At 37.0% G+C, this 21,656-nt stretch overlaps 1 protein-coding gene across 3 annotated transcripts in view; it reads right to left on the reverse strand.

The window, feature by feature from the left end:
- The window catches only part of LOC135077678 (C-type lectin 37Db), a 95,493-nt gene that overhangs the window by 26,871 nt on the left and 46,966 nt on the right, over window positions 1-21,656 (reverse strand). The window contains exon 2 of one of the 3 annotated variants that reach the window (XM_063972242.1): window positions 20,736-20,993. In XM_063972242.1, coding sequence (XP_063828312.1) covers window positions 20,736-20,993 — 258 coding nt within the window. Of the gene's footprint in view, window positions 1-2,812; window positions 2,960-20,735; window positions 20,994-21,656 lie in introns of those variants that run through there. The other 2 variants (XM_063972243.1, XM_063972244.1) reach the window with 2 other exon arrangements.

Below are 21,656 nucleotides of genomic sequence, written 5' to 3' on the forward strand. Positions count from 1 at the left end.
GACTCTACCTAACAATTCAAAGGAATTTTATTACGATAGTTACATGGTTCGTACCGATTTTTTGCTTTACTATTTAGTACGATTTTCCTTAGCCGTATACATCGCTTGGTTTGCGTGTTATGCAACGCTAAATTTCTATAAAAACCTGCTCAATGCTCGTTAGCAGGTAGCTTTCGACAAAGTCACAGAAATACAAAGTTTTAAGTCATATGCTGATGTCCATAAAGGTTATATTACTATAAATTGAACATCTTTACCAAAGACATAATGCTTACGATTCCTGTTTGTATTAGGTACTTAGTATTTACCTTTAGAATGTAATATGTGTTGTTCTTAGTAAATAAATAACATGCATATTTGTACGTAACTATCTTGTTACTAAGCGGTAACTAATGTTTAAACATACTCTTGGCACATACTTGTGATTAGGCGATGTAGGTTTCTTTAGGTTTTACATAATTACTTGATTTAGTGCTTAAAAGGTAAACGGGACTATTCCCACCTCTCGTTCCCACCGCTGCAACTTGAGTTGACTTGCAGTGGCGGTTGCAAGCTGTAGACAGCATGACCGCCAATAAAAACCCAAACAGTGAAGGTTAAATTTGTCCCGGGGTTGTTAAAGTAAAACTGTCACTAGACCCGCAACGAAATTAATCAGAAGAACATAGGAGGAGTTCGCGAAGTTAAGGTTTGACTTAAAAGAAGATAAAGATATGCAACTAATAAGTTATAACTAATTCTACGATAGGATTCATCATCATCATCATCATGTCAGCCATAGGACGTCCACTGCTGAACATAGGCCTCCCCTAATTCTTTCCACGTTGATCGATTGGTAGCGGCCTGCGTCCAGCGTTTCCCTGCTACCTTTACGATGTCGTCGGTCCACCTTGTAGGTGGACGTCCCACGCTGCGCCTTAGAACGATAGGATTAACTACAATTAACTATCTCTTAATGTCAAATCAGGGATTGGGAATGAGAATCAATCCAGGAACGCCTTGCATTTAAAATCTTTGCTCTACACCGCCACTGGGTCATTCATTTTCAGTCTCCACGTTCAAAGTATCCACATCTTCTATTGTTCAAGGCCTTATTAAAATAGCAATAATATTTTAACCGGTTTCGTCAATTTTTTACTCTATGTATGGTAATAAGATGACGGCTCACTTCACTAACCTCATCGCCTTTCAAAATGCACACAAGAACTTGCTTTATTACTAAGATGTTTCTATGGTCTTATGATATAAACTTTTGCCTCAAATGTTCTTAAAAACTCATAAAACTCATTTAGTTTAAAAGGCTTATAAAAAGGCTTATAAAAAGGCTTATAAAAAGGCTTATATTAAGGCTTATAAAAAGCACTTTTACACGTCCCAGAACACTATCCCTACCACTGCGGGACAATAAATGGGCCAGTGCTGAGAAGAAGCAGCGCAAGCCAGGCCAACCAGTGAAGGTCAAGTTTGTCCCGGGGGAAAGTTAAACTGTCTTTGGACCCGCAACAAATTAATCAGAAGAACATAGAACTTAGATACTTTAATATTTTTAACTAAACTGTTTGCTTCAGATATTGTGTGCTAGATAAATCTAGCTGGAAGGGGATGGCCATCTGCGAAGAAGTCAGTGGTAGGATCCGCTAAATAGGACGAGCCCTACATCTCATATGCGACTGGGTGACGGAAAACAAAACGGTAAATAACCTAACCTAAAGGAAAACAAACTGCATCAACATCAGGGTCAAAAGCTTGCAACATTATTATTATTCAACATTTCTTAACTGATAGGAACAAGTTTAGTCATTCCGAATAAACATGTTAGACATCATGCGCTAGTAAAGTTTGACACTAGGGTCGTGACCCTACAACCTACTCGATAGAAGGTCACTAAAAAGGCTGCCAAGCGCCAAGTGGCTAACATTACTTGGAGAAAAGGAAGTGGGATTTATTGTATCGTGAAAGTAGGCTCTACTTAACCAGTTCCGGTGTTACAACATAATACGTATAGGCTTATATTCACTGGGTAATGATTGTGGCAAAATCCATGTAATATTAATCTATATTAAATAAATTTTAATATGTTTTAAAGTTGCAGAACTCGAAATAAATTCAATATAGGTAAATGAGATTCACATGTGTTGCTAAGCGCAGTTTGCGACTGGACCGATTCGGATTAAGTATTTTTTTCAAATATTCCTTGAGTAGACAACATGTATTGTATGATCCGTTGCAATCCAAGATAATAAATAATACATATAATAATAAAATGTAAGCAAATATTTTTTTTAATAAGTGTTGAGTTGACCACCAGTGTAATTAATGATTTTAATTTGTGTCGTTTTAAAATGTCATCGTCAGGTGTAGGTACCATGTACACCCAGTTATATTAAATTATAGTGCTTTGTTCCTATTACTAACCTTTATTATTCATAAGCCTAGAATAATATTCGAAATCTAGTAAGCTATTCTTTTATTATTGTTAGTGTCTCGAAATTAAAAAACAAAAATCCAAAAAACTCACATATTATACAGGAAAAGCTAAATGTAATATTTATTTTTAAAACTCAAAGGTTAATGATTCATGAATAAAATTATTTTGAATTGATGATAGAGTCTGGCACCGCAATTATGTAATATTTTTTGTAGTCTTAGTATTAACAAAAAAATTAGGTTTAAATAATATTATCGACATCAAATATTCACGAATGTCAATGCCAGCCATTGGGATTTTATAATAGGAACATATTATTAATTTATGCAAATGAGCTAAGGTAGTAATTTTGAAAAAAAAGGTAATTTAATACGGTAATAATACCTAGAATCAATCACACGCACATCACTATAAATTTTCAACGGTTATTCGAATTACGAACGCGCGAACGAGTTATTGAAAGTGAACGCTTGCGCAGAGAAACGCGCGTGCGCACAGCTGCCGATCCGATTGCACTAAGAAGGTCCGACAGCGCTAAAATCTCCGAAGCTTTTGCAACCTTCGATTTGAAGCCACATTCTTGCGGTCAAGCGTGTTCTGATCTTCACTGGAGATGGTGCAAACCGTCCCACAGTCCACGCTGACCTTTACAAGGCTCTGATGAGAATTCTAATGACGTAACTATCAAAGTATCAAACTACAAAACAAACAAAAAGTTTGTCATTTCGATTTTCAATGTGACCCTTTCAAATGCCAAGCTGAAAGTATCGCAGCTTTTGTCTCGGTTTGTTTTTTTTATTATTTGTTTAAAAAATACTCGTTCCAAAAATTATTATTGGCATTTTTTGGCGACTTTTACCTAAAATCTATGATCTTAGTTTCGTCAGTTTTTTTTTTTTACTGAAATAATATCACACCCATCGTAGTAGAATTAATACTAATACTCTAAATATTAGGATTACCAATATTCTTTATAAAAATAACTCATGGAATTACTTATTAATCCATAAAAAATAATTTCCTATAAACGACATCATCCTTTATCTTTTCCCAGGCTTTACACTCAAAAAACAAACACACGAACAAACCTGCAAGTCTTTGTGCAAGTTAAAACGATGCCCGGCTAATGATCTCTAAAGGGCAAGGTCTCCTATAGCCCAGATAGACTAGACCTTCACTCTTATATTTCTTTTAGTCGTAATCTGAACTCATCAGCGATTACCAATTATCCCTTCCTGAGAGGATGTTAAGCCTTTAAAGGCTTATACATTAAAGTTCGTCATAAGTTTTCCGGTTTTTATTAAATTTTTAAGTTTTTATCACATGAAAACGACATCGAGCTTTCTTTAAAAAAATGCCGCAAGCCCTTTATCGGTAAACTATTAATTTGGCATTCGATAATCAATTTTCGGTAGTTATTGAAAACACAATTTTTGTATACTTTGTAGCCTATATTATAGTCGTACATACAAAATAATACATTATTTAGAAAGAAAGAAAAGTATTTTTTCGATGCAAGTATTTAAAGCATTACAAATAAATAACAATCAGACTATTTAGTGACTAATATGGTTTTTCTGACGGAATTAAGCAGATTTTTTAGAATCACTTAGGTAAATAGGAACTTGTACTACACTCAACATCAAATAAACCGCACCTTCCGCGACGCGAACTTTAAAGATTTTTTTCTGACACAATCATGGTACCCCAACAATATTGGTGTTATTTGAAAGCCCAATAAATATCCTAAAAGGAAAATACATTTAATTTCTAAATAAATGATTAACATACACCATAAATGTCACTTGAAAATAGACCTCACTTTGGGCTCACCTCTGGGATCAATTAGACCAATTTTTATGGTTATAAAACCAAATAAAGATCTCACGTGTCCTCTTTAACAGGTGGATAGCGATTAATCCCAACTTAACAGTTTTATAGTCATAAAAAATGGCTATACGGTAACTACCTATTTTTTGAAGAAGTGACTCTGGATTAGAGGTGGGCGCCGATATACAATTGGCCGGCGGCGGCGCGCCGACTTTTTGACCTCGGCGGCGGCGGCGTCGGCGGCGTGACCTTGTTTGACCTTTGTTCATTAGGTATTTTTTTTAAATCTGCTTTTTTAGTATCTGTCGTCAAGACTAATCAGGTGATTTGCAGTTGGTTGGGGTTTGAGCCACTAGAGCAGTGGTTTACCCTAGTAAATTAGCTCTCTTGATCATAGATACTTTGATATTTGGATAGCGGGTTTGGCTAAGATCAGGTTCTCGTGTATTTCCTAGAGGCGAGCGTACTATGTCATCCTACGGTCCAGAATTTTAATGCAGGTTGATTTCAGCAATGTGTCGAGGTCTAGATTGGTCGGAGGATAAGTTTCACGTCTTAAATGATAATATGGTGAGACTTCGGGGCTTAATTACATGCGCCACTTGGTCAGCCAAGCAGCTGACTTTGCAACAGTCTAGTCACTTTAAGATCACAGTTACATTTTAGGAAGGCCGCAGCTTTCTGGTGTCTGGGCTACTTTACTAGTAGATGTTATAGAGTATCGGACCAAGTACAGAGTCCTGGGGTACTCCAGCTCTGCAGCTAAAAGAGAAGATTTTGTCACCGAGTTTTATTTAAAACTGTCTGTCACTGAGATAAGAATCCATCAGCAGGTATTAGAAGTGTGCGAGAAGGTACTTTTTAATTTCATAGAGTAGTCTTTTACGATAAACCCAGCTGAAGCCGCAGCGAAAGCAGATGTACAGGATTCTTTCTTTTCCAAACATTGTACTGATTATGGTTGGTATGGTTTCTGCCAAAATTTATGGTCGGGTATACTATATTACATGAGTCATACTTAGGCAAGGGAATAAACGAGCAAGAATGATCCTTTTCCATAATTTTAACAATACAAATGTCAGATTAATTAAGCTATAGGAGGAGAATTCGTTAGGCGACTTGCCAGCCTTATGGATCATTTTCAAAGTTAAGAAACTTGCGAGGTTCTCACTCAGTGTGGTCAGTGTCAAGACCATGGACTTCATGGTGATCAGATCAAATGCAAGTGCTTTACGAGGGTCCATTTTGGCTATTTCTTTAGCTTAGCCATCTCTCTTAGCGTTAGTTCTTTCGTTTCAGCCGAAAGACGTCCTAGGCCGCTTGCATCCAGGCACTTCCTGCGACCTTCCCCAAATCGTCGGTCCACCTAGTGGGAGGCCTGCCCACGCTACGTCTTCCAGCTCGTGGTCGCCACTCAAGAACTTTACTGCCCCAGCAGCCATCAGCTCTTCGAGATATGTGCCCCGCCCACTGCCACATGATTTTAGCGATTCTGTGGGCTATGTCAGTCGTTTGTCCTCCTGCGTCTTTCGTCCTCAATTAGCGTAGTAGGAATCAATCTTCTTCTTTGAACTTGAGGAGGGTAAGCGGAAACATGGCGGTCAACTCCTCAGATAGTCAATTACAAAGATGTCCTGAAGCAGCATACGAAAAGATGGAAAATGGGCCCTCTCAAATCAGAATGGGAAGGTTTGGCAGCACAGCACCTAGAATGGCGGGAGATTGTGTTGTGTAGAAGCGAGTCCGCGAATTCAAGGAGCAGCGCACAACTGAACTCGACGCAAAACGCGATGATGTAAATCCCGTCCATCTGCCGCCATTCACTATAATTATGTTGGCGGCGGGTAATTACTCTCAATGTGCGAGGAGTTTGCCGCGAAGATCGGCTATGTAAGCCATCTTCGGGCGCACCAGCGCCGCTAAGACAGCTAAGTCGAAGTGGTCACCATGACCGAAATCGGTCGGATGAATCATCATCATCAGTAGGAATCAAAAGGCAGGCATAGCTGCAAGTCTCGGATCAAATCCAATGCTTGATCTTATTTTTATGATTGAATTGTGGATTTTTTGGATTATCCGTGTCAATGGGTTTAAATAAACCGGTTTGTCATGTAGCAAAGGTCTGAGATTTTTCTTGTCAGTTCGCTCTCATTTATTACCGGACCTAATAGGCGGAGAACACTTTGAGGGAGGTACTTTGTTGCCTTCCAGAGGTTGTGTTCCCATTTGCATTCCGAGACATTGTCATATTTGTCAATCTCTGTGTGAGTGATTCGCTTAAAGTATAGTCCAATAGTGTGGGTTGTCTGCCAGACGAAGGCGGGGATTTTTTCTTGACAGCAGAGGGACCGGCGCCTCTCGCGATCAATTATTTACTAGACCAAGCAGCAACTTGAATAATATACTTGATTTACCAAAATTATGCCAACCACATAATTTACATTAACTCAGTCAGGCCGCGCTGATGGCCTTAAACTCCAACTTAATCACCTTCTAAAATAAATCCTTTATGGCATGGTCAAACACGCCAGGATTAACTCACTCCAAAGCTTTCATATAAAAGCCTATGACCGAAAATGCTCCAAGCAGATCATAGGACTGAGTAGGATCAAAATGCGCATCTTAGTTCGAGCCCTCGTTGGACTCAGCAGCTTAAACAAGCACTTGTCCACTATGGTACTGTCCGAATCAAGAACGTGCAGGATGTGCCAAGAGGCAGATGAAACGTCACTACACATTTTCACGGACTACGGACCTTTGATGCGCAAGCTGAGCTTACACCTGGGCAAACACATCCTAAGCCCACAAGATGTAAAACATATCGCCCCCAAAAAGATACTGCAATTCCTAATGGGTGCAGGACTCGCAGGCGAACAGTAAGGAAAATAGCGGCGATCACAATAGATCGGTACCGGTCGCAGTGATACTAGGACTTTATTGAACTAGAATAGCCGCTCAACTCAATAAAAAAATAGTTCTTCTGCGTTCGAAACACAAATTAGTATAGTATAGGAGAGGAATAAATTGCAAATAGTTGGTACAGTATCAGTATCGGCGCGCCGACTGCTGGTCGTCGGCGGCGGCGGCGTGGAAAAATTCGCGGCGGCGGCGGCGCGCCGGCGTGGCGCCCACCTCTACTCTGGATCCTTGTAAAGACACATTTTTGGGGTAAAAACCTTTCCTTTAATGAAATGAAGTTTAGAACTAGGCTTTCAAATGGTACCAATGTTGGTGGGAAGTGGGGATGCATACGTTTGATAAGTGCTTGTCGCGGGAGGTGCGATTAATTTGATGCCGAGTGTATGTTTAGCATAATATTATGTGAATTATGCAAATTTTATATACATTATAAGACAAGTTTCAATGATAAAAAAGTTCAATAAAGGAAAATTACATAATTTAAATAGTTGTTGTTGTATTATCTAATTCTAGAATGTTCACCACTTGTAGTTTTTTCTTGTCTAAAAATATTTCGTTTTCTTTTTTTGTACATTTGATCCTCTGTGTGTGACACATAAATGTTATCCACATTTTTAGCGATTAAAAATATGTATAAAACAAAGCAGTATTTTAGCCTAATATTGGATGTTTTTAATAGTTAAAGGATCCGCAAACCAAACTAGTCAGTTCAGATATTTGACCTGTCGTAACCTTGACATTTGCGTCATTCTTTCACACTATGTAATTATTTGGCCTAGCTAATATGGCAACACATTTGATGTATGAAGTCTGCTATTATGATTCGCGTGTGGCAACACTGGATGGTAGGTGTAATGTACTTAAATGTGGTTTGCGGTGAATAAGACGTAATTTATATGAGTTCAATGCCATAGAGACGCTTATTGCAATTAATAAACATCATTCCTTTATTCAATTCCTTCAATAAAGACGAAAAATTCAAGTTTTACACCAATTCAAATGTAGAGATATCACATTATTAATTATTTTGATTGAATTATTTTTGTAAACTTTAATGGTTATTTTATGTAAATAAAACGTTGAGACTTAAAAATGCCCCGGTACCAAGATCATTAAAAACCAAAATATTATCGTTTTTACGTGAAACTCTACATAGAAAATCTGAATGCGATCCACCAGAATCTGACTTTTCGAGTTGGTGGTAAGTCCCCTGACATTTGAACTGGTCGCCAAGGCTGGTTGGCTTCATAGAAGCTGCTACATTAATTACATTGTAATTCCTCAATTGTGACATCTAAACCTGAAGTTTGAGTTTTATTATATTATATTAACTAAACTAAACTAAAAAAAAATTACGTGTTCTTATTTGAAGTTTGGTGTACTTATGCCCGTTTTCACCATCAATCCCTAATTTTTAAGTGACCCCTATGGTAGGTAAAACTTAACAGGAATTTTGTTTTCATCATTCAAAAATTAGGGATTGATGGTGAAAACGAACATTACCCTATTCTTCTCCCGTATTCACAAAAATTACTATGAGATCTCATAGGGCACGTGGACTCACAGGGTCACACACGAACCATTCACAGAGCTCTTATCAGCGCTGTGCGTTGGATTTGTTGCTTCACTTAAGCAAACATCGTTTGTGAATACCCTAAGATTCACCTATCTAAGTTTAAAGTTGATTCGTCGATAAATATAAAATGATCCAGTTTTAGTTTATTTATGTAAAAAACGGCCTTGAAAGTTGATTCAGAGATTCAGAATTTTGCTAATTCTTGCATATTGATATTGACGGATCCGGTTAAATCTTGCATATGGCTCACTAACATTGATATCAGTTTGTGAAATGGGAAATCCCAACTGTTTTTGATTACAATAGAAAATAATTTTGAGAAAACTGACTCACTTCAGTCTGATGTGTCATAGGCTACTTTTATCCGGATAGGTAATGAATTTGTGGACAAAATGCTATTAATAAAAAGAGTCATCGGCATTTTGTTTCGCTTTAAATATCTCGCACTAAGTGACGTGGTCAGTGGTCACAAGCCACAGCCTGAACATAGACAAAGAATTATATCGAATACCGCTTTATGAACATCATTTTAAGTCACTAATATTGCTATAGCGAGGCATTATCAATGCAAAATAGCAATGTCATGTTTATCGACATAATCTTACGAAAGCGTCTAAAGTCTGATATTCAAAATGCGATCTCTCCAGACATCTGGTTTTGTGCGATTTTTAAAAGGCCGCAGTAATCAAATATGCATTTGCTCTACGTGAAGGACGATTGAAAAATAATCCTTAAGACATGATTTTTCACTTGCTAATTTAACTGCCTCAGGATGCCATGATCACACCTTTGAGATTATAAGAATCTGTCTTGAGACTTGAATTATTAATCTTTTTCACGAAAGAAGACCAGAGTATTCTTCTGTCATGGATTTGTTCACAGCTCCAGCCGTAGTGTCATCTATATATATAAAAATGAAACCCGTTTTCCGTTGTCACGACATAACATGAAAACGGCTTGACCGATTTGGCTGTTTTTTTTTTTGTAGTTTTCTAATACTCTGTACAAGGTTTTTACGGAAAATAATATAAAGAAAATCTCTACGCTAAGGCGGTACGAAGTTCGCCGGGTCAGCTAGTACTCAATAAAAATCTTACAAGGCTCAGAATCAGGTTCTGATTACAACAAGGTTTATTAGGCCTAGCGTTTAGCTAAGTCAGTGCCTGGGGTATGGGAGAGCGGCTCGGGATGACATTGACATAATTATGACGTGTCAGAAAAATATCTGAAGTCTCGCTGACGTTTGACGTCTCAAAAACACCCGCCGCTTCCATAGCTCAGGCACGACGGTGTTTTTTTTAAGTCTATGTAACAGTCTAGTGCTCTATCGTATAATCTAGAAATATGTTGTTTTCGCATAAATCTGTGAAGTGACCTTGATGCAGTAGATGTAACACTGACCTGACCCAATAGACGCCATTTCAAATGACTCCGCTTTCATCATAAAATAATAATTACGTGATCGTATAGTAGGTATTGAACACGTGTATTTACCCATAGGAAATGATATTAACGACGCTGGCTCGCCTTTGGCATTTGTCGGGCTAGCCATGTTTATAAAAATAAAATTTAAAGAGGAAATACCTACATGTTGCCTATCGCGAATTGCATTGAAATCAAACCAAGAAAAAAAAAATCTGAGGCCTGTCAATTATGGTTAACACTAGAGTACACGCGTGGCCTACTAGAGTAGACCAGGGTAACATTTTACGCTATAACTTTTTAAGAACTTGCGCCAGAGAGCTGGCATTCCAGGAAAGCCTCGTTGACTAAATTGTCAATAAGCCAGTAAAGCTTGGGTCGCTAGGCGTCTACGCACTTTTCTAAAATTGGCCGTCAAAATTGCGGGTCTACTCAAAAGCCCGAAATCACTCACGAAAAAAATTATGGAAGACTTGCAAAAAATTGATTTACCCCATGTACCAGGCAGTAGAAAGTCTTGAATACTATGACAGATAAAAAACAAATCATATTTTTTCAGTAATTTTTTTTTGCTAACATGGATCTCAGAGTGCAATTTTAGTCCAAAAAATTTACAACTTTTTAATCTGTTTATAATGTTTTATCCCAAATAGTTATACAAAGAAACATTGATTATAAAAGAACTATAATAAACACTTTTATCATTTACATAATAATTTTATTCATAAATTGTTTACAAACTGATTTACAGTGATTTTAAATTGGCTTACCAAAGTAGGCCGCGCGTGTAGTTATTGGTGTAAAAAAAAGGGCGCGTGTACTGCAGTGTTAATGAATGATAATGACCCAGCGGTGATGAGTTCTTATTACAGAAAAGCCTTTCCTGGAACTGTATGGCGGCTATTTAATCCAAATGGAGAAAAGCCTGCATCTAATCTGATAGAAAGTGATAATCACGCTGAAGATGGAAGATAGTTTCAGCCAGAATTTCTAACAACATAGGAGGCTATTTTGCCTTCAACTCCCGAAACACAACATTTCAAACAGTTAACATTGTTTTTATGGTGAAAACTTGTTAATAGTGGAGGTTTCGATAGTGACGATGCTACACTATAGTCTAGTAACTATAAATATAGTAAATATAGTAAAAGTCATACCTACACACTGTTTGTTGCCTTGAGGCAGTACATGAGGAGTTAAAAATGTTAAAATCATGTTTCAAGTGTAGCAATTGTGATAGTTCAATGCCTAAAGCCATTGTCAATGAAATGTCGTCTGCGTGTCGTGTCACACATCGCATTGTAAAAAGTCACAGATTTGCAAAGTGTTAAAAGCAGCGTGGTTTCCAATACTTTCAAAGCATCGAGATTATGGATGTATGCTTTAAATAATCGTGATAAGGATAGTTTTTGGTTGGTGTTAAAAAACTGTAAAGACGAGCTTCCAGATTCCTGAGAACTTACTTCCAATGTGGTAAAGTCAAACATCAGTACCATCAAAGTATACAGTGTGTCCGGGCATGTAGTGATCAAACTTTAAGGGCGTAATCTATGGACAATTTTATCGGTGAAAATACTTTAAATTTGGGGCTTGACCCATTTCTCGCATATTTACAAGGATTTAAGTTTTTAAATTTAAGTTTTCACCTCTTACTTCAAAAACAAGTGATAGCGTCGGTAGTTTAACATTAATAAGCAAACATTTTATATCATGCGATAGACAATAAAATTATCTATTAGTAGAAGTAGAAAACAGATACAAGTTTCATACATTTTAAGGGTGTAAGAATGGATTTAATTAGAAATAAACATGATTTTTTTCACATCTTTTTCAGTTATTTCCCAACACAAGAAAAACCAGGTCGTTAAGGTATGTTTTATTTGCATTGTATTATTAGTATTTGAGCCATTCTACAAAACGAATGTAAATTTATTATTCTACGTCTATTAGTTTCGACGTAATTGTTGAACAGAGATACCCATTCCCAGCGGTTTCCATAGTAATCGGAATAGGTTGTGTGATTCTTTCAGGCAGTGCATTTTCGCATGTCGCGTGCGCTATGGAAACCGCTGGGAAGGGGTATCTTTGTTCAACAATTACGTCGAAACTAATAGACGTAGACTAATAAACATTCGTTTTGTAGAATAGCTCAAATACTAATAATAAAATGCAAATAAAACATACCTTAACGACCTGGTTTTTCTTGTGTTGGGAAATAACTGAAAAAGATGTGAAAAAAATCATGTTTATTTCCAATTAAATCCATTCTTACACCCTTAAAATGTATGAAACTTGTATCTGTTTTCTACTTCTACTAATAGATAATTTTATTGGCTATCGCATGATATAAAATGTTTGCTTTTTAATGTTAAACTACCCACGCTATCACTTGTTTTTGAAGTAAGAGGTGAAAACTTAAATTTAAAAACTTAAATCCTTGTAAATATGCGAGAAATGGGTCAAGCCCCAAATTTAAAGTATTTTCACCGATAAAATTGTCCATAGATTACGCCCTTAAAGTTTGATCACTACATGCCCGGACACACTGTATATGCAGCAAAATAGGTAGCATGTGTTACAAAAACCATATTATTTAAAACAATGTAGAGCTTAAAACAAAATATGTAATAAAAATTTAAATAATACACTCTCCCTTAAAAAACAAAAACATCGTTCGTATTCTGTCTGCTAAATGAAATACCAATGATTTCCTGCATTCTTTAAAACAAATAAATATTGGTATCAACGATTCCAAAAAATTACTTGGAAATAATAACAAGAACCAAACTCTAGGAAATCATGTATTTTTAGCTTTCATATTGCCTGCTAGACGCAAAAGTGTATGTGTTCTGAAATTACTACCTAGTCATATATCTTATCTTAAAGTGGTAGACAGCGGACGCATTTGACAAGTTTACTACTCATGCTTCGCCTTTCTTCAATTAAGCCTACAATATCATTAAAATCTAGAGGTAATAATAGTTTTGACCAACTACCACCAACTAGAACATAAATATTGTCAACTTATCAATCCTTTTGTGAGCAGTGTTCTCTTTAGGCTTTAAGGCGATAAAAACAAATGAAAAAAGGTGGCAAAAAAGAGAAAAAAAAAGGGTGTTATGGTGACAAAGCAAAGTAAGCGTTTGCCATAGAAGTGAATTTTCTTACGATAACTGTCCAATTCGGGCTCAAATGGTGGGGTGGGGTACTTTTTGCTCCTACCTGAAACAAAAAAAGAAAGTCAAGTTAAAAATAGTTAAAAAAAATCCCCCCTGCAAGATTCGAACCCGCAATCATAGCTAGCTAGCTTTATGGTCCAGTACCTCAACCACAAGCCCAGGGTGTATCAATGCATATTCTTTCAGAAGCTCCAGACCAACGTGTACCGTCATAAAATTAAATTGCTGTCACAAATTAGTGTTAGGATTTATATGAATTTTAAGCATCCAATTTACAAAATTGGGGTTTGTTTTTTCCTGAAAACCCTAACCATTTCAGAAACACACAAGAAACCTAGTTCCAAATGTCGGTCACCAGATAAACGTCGTCCAATTACGAAACCCCCTTTAAATGTTATCAGAGTTCTCAAAAAGTTTGCAACAATTTATTCCGAGACTGCAACGAAGGAGTGGGCCGCGGTAACGAAGTAAAAATAAATCCTACCAAAAACATTGCATGGAAAAAGTTGCCAAGTTGTGAAAAAATCTAGGTTCTCATGTAGAGCCAAGCTTCTAACTCTACCCGCCCTGCCGCCTACCCTAACTACTATCTTAGTCAAAATACCTATGTGGCAAGGCCATTTCGCTATAATCGTCACATGAGCATAACGTGTAAAATGTATTCATTATTCAGATGCATTACTTTTCGTTAAACAATAGTTAAGGTTAAATAATAGGTATAAAGCAAACCCAAGTTTTGAGGGTTTAAAAAACGACGAAATGCTTCGAGAAAAAGTAGATTACCTTGCCCTTGCATTTCGCTTGGCTCGTCTTGGCGGGCGCACTCCCGTGCTCCCAGATACACCGGAGCAAGGAACATCGAATGCGGCCTTTTGCATTTGTTAATTGCAGCAAGGAAAGACTCTTTAGCAGGGTAAAGCTATGTAACTGGATAGTGCTGCTTAATCTCCAAAGAGGGGTAAACATTTTGAACTCTACAGTGTCTTTTCTTAAAAGATGACTTATGTTTCTTTAGTCAGAGGGCTACGGAAACTGACAGGGCTTTTGGGATTTCCGATATTTTGGGATTTGTTCTACATTATCACTTACTATACTATCATTACCATCATCCATCATCATTTCTACTGATGGAGTCTGGACGTAAGAAAGCATGATTTCTCGCTTTTTTCATCTATCAGTATCTCTGGTTTCTTTTCGATTTTGTCGTTACATAAGTATAAATAAACTCATTTAATTCTTTGACATAATTATTATAAGAGTTTTACAGACATTTAAATATCATATTTTGAGATCTAATTTCAAAATTCCTATTTAAATTTTACGTTTTGCCATTATTATATCGCTTTTTAATATTTTTGGGAAAATATAGGAGCCACGTTTTGGGTCATTGTAAGCTGTAGGTAGAGGCTAGGTACCTGGGTACCTGCTTGGCGTCCTGCCAAACTTGACACCCCATTTCTACCCCTATTTGTATGGGAGCGCGCGCCTTTGTTTCTTGACGGCAGTATTCGTGGTTATACTTATCTTTCGAAGCATCTTCTTTCCACGTGACCTTTATTGCTGGTCATTTATCTAAAAGGTCTTGTGTAACGCAGATTTATTTATATATATCATTACGCCATTAGTGTACCTAATAGATTCACAAAAAGGTTAACGTTTAAAATGACATACTACTCGCTTCTGAGGCTTTTTCTGCAGCGTGTGTGTCGCGAATCGCGATTGAAAATGAGTCCAATGCCTTGGCATTTCACCGCTCACAGAAGTGTCGGGTTTTCAGTATTTTCCTTTTTGAGTATTTTCCACAAAAGCCAAAACCTTGGCTTGAAAAATAACAACAAACAAAATGTCTTAAACCATGGTTGAAAAAAGAAGAAAAATCTCAATCCATTTATCAGCTTTGTTATGCTATAAAAAGATACGTTGCTTTAAAAAGCAACGCAACCTGAAAGGTTGCGATAAAAGTAACGTCACTATTTAGCGTTAACCATTCGCGCGCGGCGAAACTGCAAAAATGGGGCGCCTAACGACGGGCTCACGATTCCCGCTTCTCGACTGCACCGATCCCGTAAGCGGCCGCCATTGTCAGCAGCCCGAATTACTTTGTGATACATATTTGGATGAATTTACATTTACCAAACGCATTATATTCTTAATTCTGTCAAACGGAATAATGAAAATTACATGCATTTACAGAATAACTTTCAAGAGTTCTTGCCACAACAGCCAATTCATTTATGAAGGCTCAATTTATCTGAAATCCTGAATACAATCTAAAAAGAAAAACCAAATTCGGATAAATTCGAGATCAGAATGAAGTATAGTTTAATTTAAAGTCTTAATAATAATTGAGGTTTGACTAGTCAAACCCCGATTTTATTAAATTGAGTTTCGACCTTTGCCTGACCAAATTAGTTAGGTACTCCTAGGTTTGACTAACATTATTTAGTCAAAGGCGTATTTAGTAAAATTCAGTTATAAAAATTGCAACAAAAATGGGGCGCCTAACGACGGGCTCACGATCCCGCTTCTCGACTTCACCGACCCCGTAAGCGGCCGCCATTGTCAGCAGCCCGGATTACTTTGGAGATTGTCGGATGTTCAGCTTTCGCTAAAACGGGGCAGAAAAGTAGGTTTAAGTCCGAAATTAAAATAGAGCGACTGCAGCGATTGTAGCTGGTTTGGATGGGTTCATGATTTGGTTAATCTAGTGAATCTTTGCCGATTATGCAATCTTACAAAGTGATATATCTGCTTAATCAATCCACACTTTTTTGAGTTTGGCCTGTCTCATAAACTTTTCTATATGAATTTTCTCATTTCGATTTGAGAAATGATATGTTCTCCAATTTTCATTTTAAAGGGGGTTCAGTTTTTTATGCATCAAAGTTATGTCCAAATCTCTTTTATTCGGTCTTAAGAATTGGTTCGGCAGTTTAACCCTAAAAACTGAAAGATAATTATATGAAAAGACGATAAGATAAATCGCATGGAAAAAACTCCTGTCGTCACGTTAATCATTAGGCCTCAGCCTCGAACTTAGCGGGCAGCGGGGCGGGAGCGGCGGCGGCGCTGGAGCGGGGCGGGCAACGCAGACCCGTTCTCGAAACAAGCGGGCAGCTCGCGCGGCGCTTTAGCGGCGAAGTGTTGTGTTCGGGGTTGTGTTGTCGAGATATTTGTTTTTATTCGCAAACGAAATGTCTGAACAACGGCGACAATTTTATTTCGATTCAAATTTATTCCTAACGCTCGATTTATTGTGGGCAAAAGAAGGAGTGCGCTGCCCGCTCGTTACCCGGTCCCTCGCCGCTGCCCGCTCGTTGCCCGCTCCGGCGCCGCTGCCGCGCCGCTGTTTTCGAGAACCGGTCTATTTGATTTCACGCATAAGATCCTGCCGCTCCCGCGCCGCCGCCGCCGCCGCCCCGCTGCCCGCTAAGTTCGAGGCTGAGGCCTTACTGCCCGTGAACTTAATAGTGCACTGGAATAAAGGGCCATAAATTTCGCTACAATGATGAGTTTATCCAAATGTCAGACGTTCACCCCGACAACTGGCATTTAGACCTTCAGGTTACCCCTTGGGATCTTGTAATTACCCTTGAAGTAGATCATAAAGAAGCGATGCTCTACTTATGCGTTTATTTTTAAAAACGTGGCTTGTATCTATCATCAGGTCCATACCACGTCAATTTGCCTACTTATTTTTTTTGGTAAAAAAACCCAAATGCATCGAGTAACTAGAATATCTCCCATCTAGAATTTACCTACTTATTTTATCTTTTATTTTAATTCCGATCACGTTTTTTAAGTACCTACTTACTTCAAGTCTAACAAATAAAAGTAAAGACCGGTCTGTATTATGCCTTTTTCTAGTATTTGTTGATTATGCTATATTTAAACAAAATTACACTTCATAACTGAAACGAAGTAGGTACCTACCTACTTCGTTTCAGTACCTACGTAAGTAGGTCTTACTATGTATATTAATACTTTTTATTACAAGAAATCTAAAGTAATAATATTGTTATTAATAAATGAATCCAAAATCTATCGGAAAAAGGTTGTCCTAGGCAGCAATGAAACAATTAGTTTCCAACCAGTATATTACTGAAAAGTAAATATTGTAAAGAACATCTCTATCTTTTTTTTACTAAATAGGAAATGCAATTTTCGAATTCAAAAGGACGCTTTACATTTACAATTTAAAAAGCAACCGAGCATTCCAGTCGCATAATTGATAAAGGTTGCATTTATTCAATACAAAAGAGGGACGTCTGCAAAAACCCATTCAATGCTGAAAGCATTAAAAAGAGACAAGTTGTCCTGTTCTACTACTTGTATCTTTTTGTCAGCTGCTACATTGCATCCTCAGTCCTTGGCGCATGCATTGACCGAGCCAAGGTGGGTTGGTTTATCAGTCCAATGACATTTAACTTTTTTCTCTAATTAAATGGCGTCTAAATATGTCACAGATTATACTAAATTAATAAGTATACTAACTACCTATTTTAGTTGAAGTAAAGAAGAACGGTCATCTGTGACCCAGGCCCGACAGAAACGAGACATACCTCAGTTTTTTTGTCATGTTTTAATTAGTTAAATTATATATTTTTTATATTCGAAATCTATGTATAACACCAAAATATTACCCTTTGTTTTTGTTCAGGCGTTATACAAAAACTAATACAAAATGCCTATTTATCACCAAAATTGGTAAATGTATGTACCTAAATGTCTATTACAGCTGTTATGGAATGTATCAAGGTGACCTGCAGATACAGCCGGATTATACAGGGTGGAAACGAGAAGTTACAAAATCCAAAAATTCAATGTTACCAGCTTCCATAATCTGTAACCTATTATTGGTACCATTTGAAAGAGCTCGTGAAGCACTTTCAGAATCAGTAACTAGTTTTTCGATATTTATTTATTTTATTTTATTTTTATTTTACAAGGAAAACAATACAGTGTAGAAACTATGTAGACTAATATCTTGTATAGTTTAGAAATAATCGAGTGAGATCACTTATCGTTCCATATGTATAACCACCCTGTATAATCCGGCTGTATCTGCAGGTCACCTAGATACATTCCATAGCAGCTGTAATAGACATTTAGGTACCTACATTATTTACCAATTTTGGTGATAAATAGGCATTTTGTATTAGTTTTTGTATACCGCCTGAACAAAAACAAAGGGTAATATTTTGGTGTTATACATAGATTTCGAATATAAAAAATATATAATTTAACTAATTAAGACATGACAAAAAAACTGAGGTATGTCTCGTTTCTGTCGGGTCTGGGTTTTTTTTGTATGGGGCGTGACCGTTCTTCTTTGTGTTAAAATGCGGCTTTTCGTTTTGGATCCCCAAAGAAATTCAAGAAGTAGTCAAATAATACGTAATTTGCATTTGGTTTTTAGTTTCGAATTGTTCTTTTATTTCTATAGATTATTGATATTCTAAAACCCATTATAATAGCCCCGATATACGATTAAGATGTAATGATATAATAATGTATTTGACATAATTTGACCTCATTAGGTAAATTATTTTTAGTAAAATGTTTCTATCATTTGGAATGTAGGTAATAAAATTTTATTGAATAATTTTTAGCTTTATGTGATCTTTTTAATATTAGAGTACCAATATTAAGATAAAGTCATAATGTGTTTGAATGCGTTTTTATCTTTTTATCAATCTATTTGTGGACATCAAAAGTTCTTTTTTGAACAAATTTTACATACTAACTACATTTAAATTAAAATCAAACGTATATCTATATCTATATATATAAAAGAAAGTCGTGTTAGTTACTCCACTTATAACTCAAGAACGGCTGAACCGATTTAGCTGAAAATTGTCAGGGAGGTAGTTTAGAGCCAGGAGAAGGACATAGGATACTTTTTATCCCGTTCGAAATTAATAAAAAAGTCTGCTTATTTATTGCCATTAAGGCGGAACAAAGTTCGCCGGGTCAGCTAGTATAAGCATAAAAGAAAGTCGTGTTAGTTACTCCACTTATAACTCAAGAACGGCTGAACCGATTTAGCTGAAAATTGTCAGGGAGGTAGTTTAGAGCCAGGAGAAGGACATAGGATACTTTTTATCCCGTTCGAAATAAAAAAAAGTCTGCTTATTTATTGCCATTAAGGCGGAACAAAGTTCGCCGGGTCAGCTAGTTTGTAAATAAAACAAAAATCTGCGTATAGTAATGAGCGCCTACCTAATAATAATAAGGCGAGAATGACAAAAACAGTCAGACAAAAACAATTATGTACGAGTATACCAACTACTTTTTATATAAAAAAAAATATTTGACTTTGAAGGTATACTATTTAAACAACCTACGAATACCTACTTAATACTTAGTTGCAAATGATTCTAACATTTGATAACTAAACGTTGCTAATTGTATGCATGAGCAGATCGGAGCTTATTTTTGTGTGAAAGAATATTAATAAACAACTACATAACGTCCATTGTAGTACACAGACCTCATCATCCCAACTGTGGGGTAGTTAATGCTATACTCTATCAAGCAGGTCCAGTGCGAGTTGGTGAAGATATTACCAAACCGCATTAAAGGTTCTGACTGGGCTTTGAACAAAGAACTACGAACGAAGACGGAGACCATGGGAATCCTAAGCTGTTTGTGCCAAAGTGACCTCCAGGGGAATAAATCCTAAAGTGTTTGCGCCAAAGTGACATCCCAACTCAACGCTGGATAGTTGTGCGTGACTAGCTGTGACAATTGTGTAACACACACCAAGCTTACGAGACTGAATGAACATTTGCAGAAGGATGCAAAAATTAGTGTAATTAAGGCAAGTCAACAGATTTCCTTAGCAAGCAAACATAACTGTAGTACCACTAGTACCAGTACATACAGTATGTCAAGTTTTCGCAATGCAACGTGAACAGCGTAGCTAAGCTTATATGCCTTATTTTTATACACATAAGGTAATGTAATGAGTGCAATATTTTACTATTTGGCCGACCACAAAATATTTGAACAAACTTTGACACAATATTTGCCATGTAGTCACTATTGAGTCAGCAAATATGAAGAACCTTGGTCGCATAGATGAAGACAGGCCTATTCGTAATGTGTTACTATTTCATTGTTTCAAAAAAGATATTAGTTATTGTCTAGAATCAGAGTAAGTTATTCTTGAGAGTTATGATTTTGTACATAGATTTAATTAATAAAAGCAAAGCTTCCGAATTTACTTCGTTTCTGTGAAAATATTTTAGGTGAATATGCTCAGTGCATTTCACAAAAGAATCCAAACCAAAATCATAAAAATCATCATCAAATTAAGTTAGTATTTCTAAATGTGCAGGTGAAAGAATACGTGTGCCAATCAAGCTTCAGTGTATACCTTCGCCATAAATGGAGTCGATCTGCTCGCTCTCGACGCTCTGCAAGCCGTCATCTTCTGGATACTCCTGAGTCTCCGTCGTCTGCTCCTCCTCTAAAGGCTGATTCATCACGCGTTTCTCTTGCACCATCTTCATCGGTATAATGTCCTGGATGGACGGCGGCCTCACGTACCCCTTCGAGAGACCCAGCTTCTTCTGAATGAAAGCCTCCAGGATCTGCTTGGTGATCTTGTTCTGTCGCGCCAGTTCGTGCACATCTGAGGAAGGAGAAAACAGATAAAAATGACTGCGCGAAAGAGTAGGACAAGAACAGACAGGGTCGACGTCATTTTTATCTGGTTCTCCCTACTCCCTATGCTTTTTAATGGGTCCTTTTAGCCTTTTTTGGCATCTGTGCTTGTGACTTCTTTCTAATAAATTGTCCAAACAATCAAGATCTCTATTGTTCAGTAGAGCAGAAAGGATTATTATTGTTAAATTATGTTACCCGAATAGCTTGCCTATCAAACAATGTAAAAAAATCATTTTTTTTTAATCCGTACTCCGTAGATTCACGGATGAAAATTTCTAAAACTGAGACTCGTTTAGTAGCTTCCTCAAGACTGATTCTGTAATATAGTTAGCAAGGTCTTTTCAGTAGACCTTCAAAAACATCATCAATACACATTGCGTAGTTACCTATTCTAATCTAAACCATACGCTATGCCCCATCAGAAACACAAATCAAGTTTCTTCCTTGCCCCATTGTAAGCAATTGTTGGCAATGGCATCTATTATGGAAACAATGGGATCGCTATCTACATTCGGTGAATGTGCGGAAGTTTTGCGAATAATTATAGGGCACCCATCTTGTAGGGACGCTGGATGTACACGGATTCCTTTGCCCTTGCTTTGTAAAAAAAAAACAATATTTAACATGG

This window comes from Ostrinia nubilalis, chromosome 13 (assembly GCF_963855985.1).
Source record: "Ostrinia nubilalis chromosome 13, ilOstNubi1.1, whole genome shotgun sequence".
NCBI lineage: Eukaryota > Metazoa > Arthropoda > Insecta > Lepidoptera > Crambidae > Ostrinia > Ostrinia nubilalis.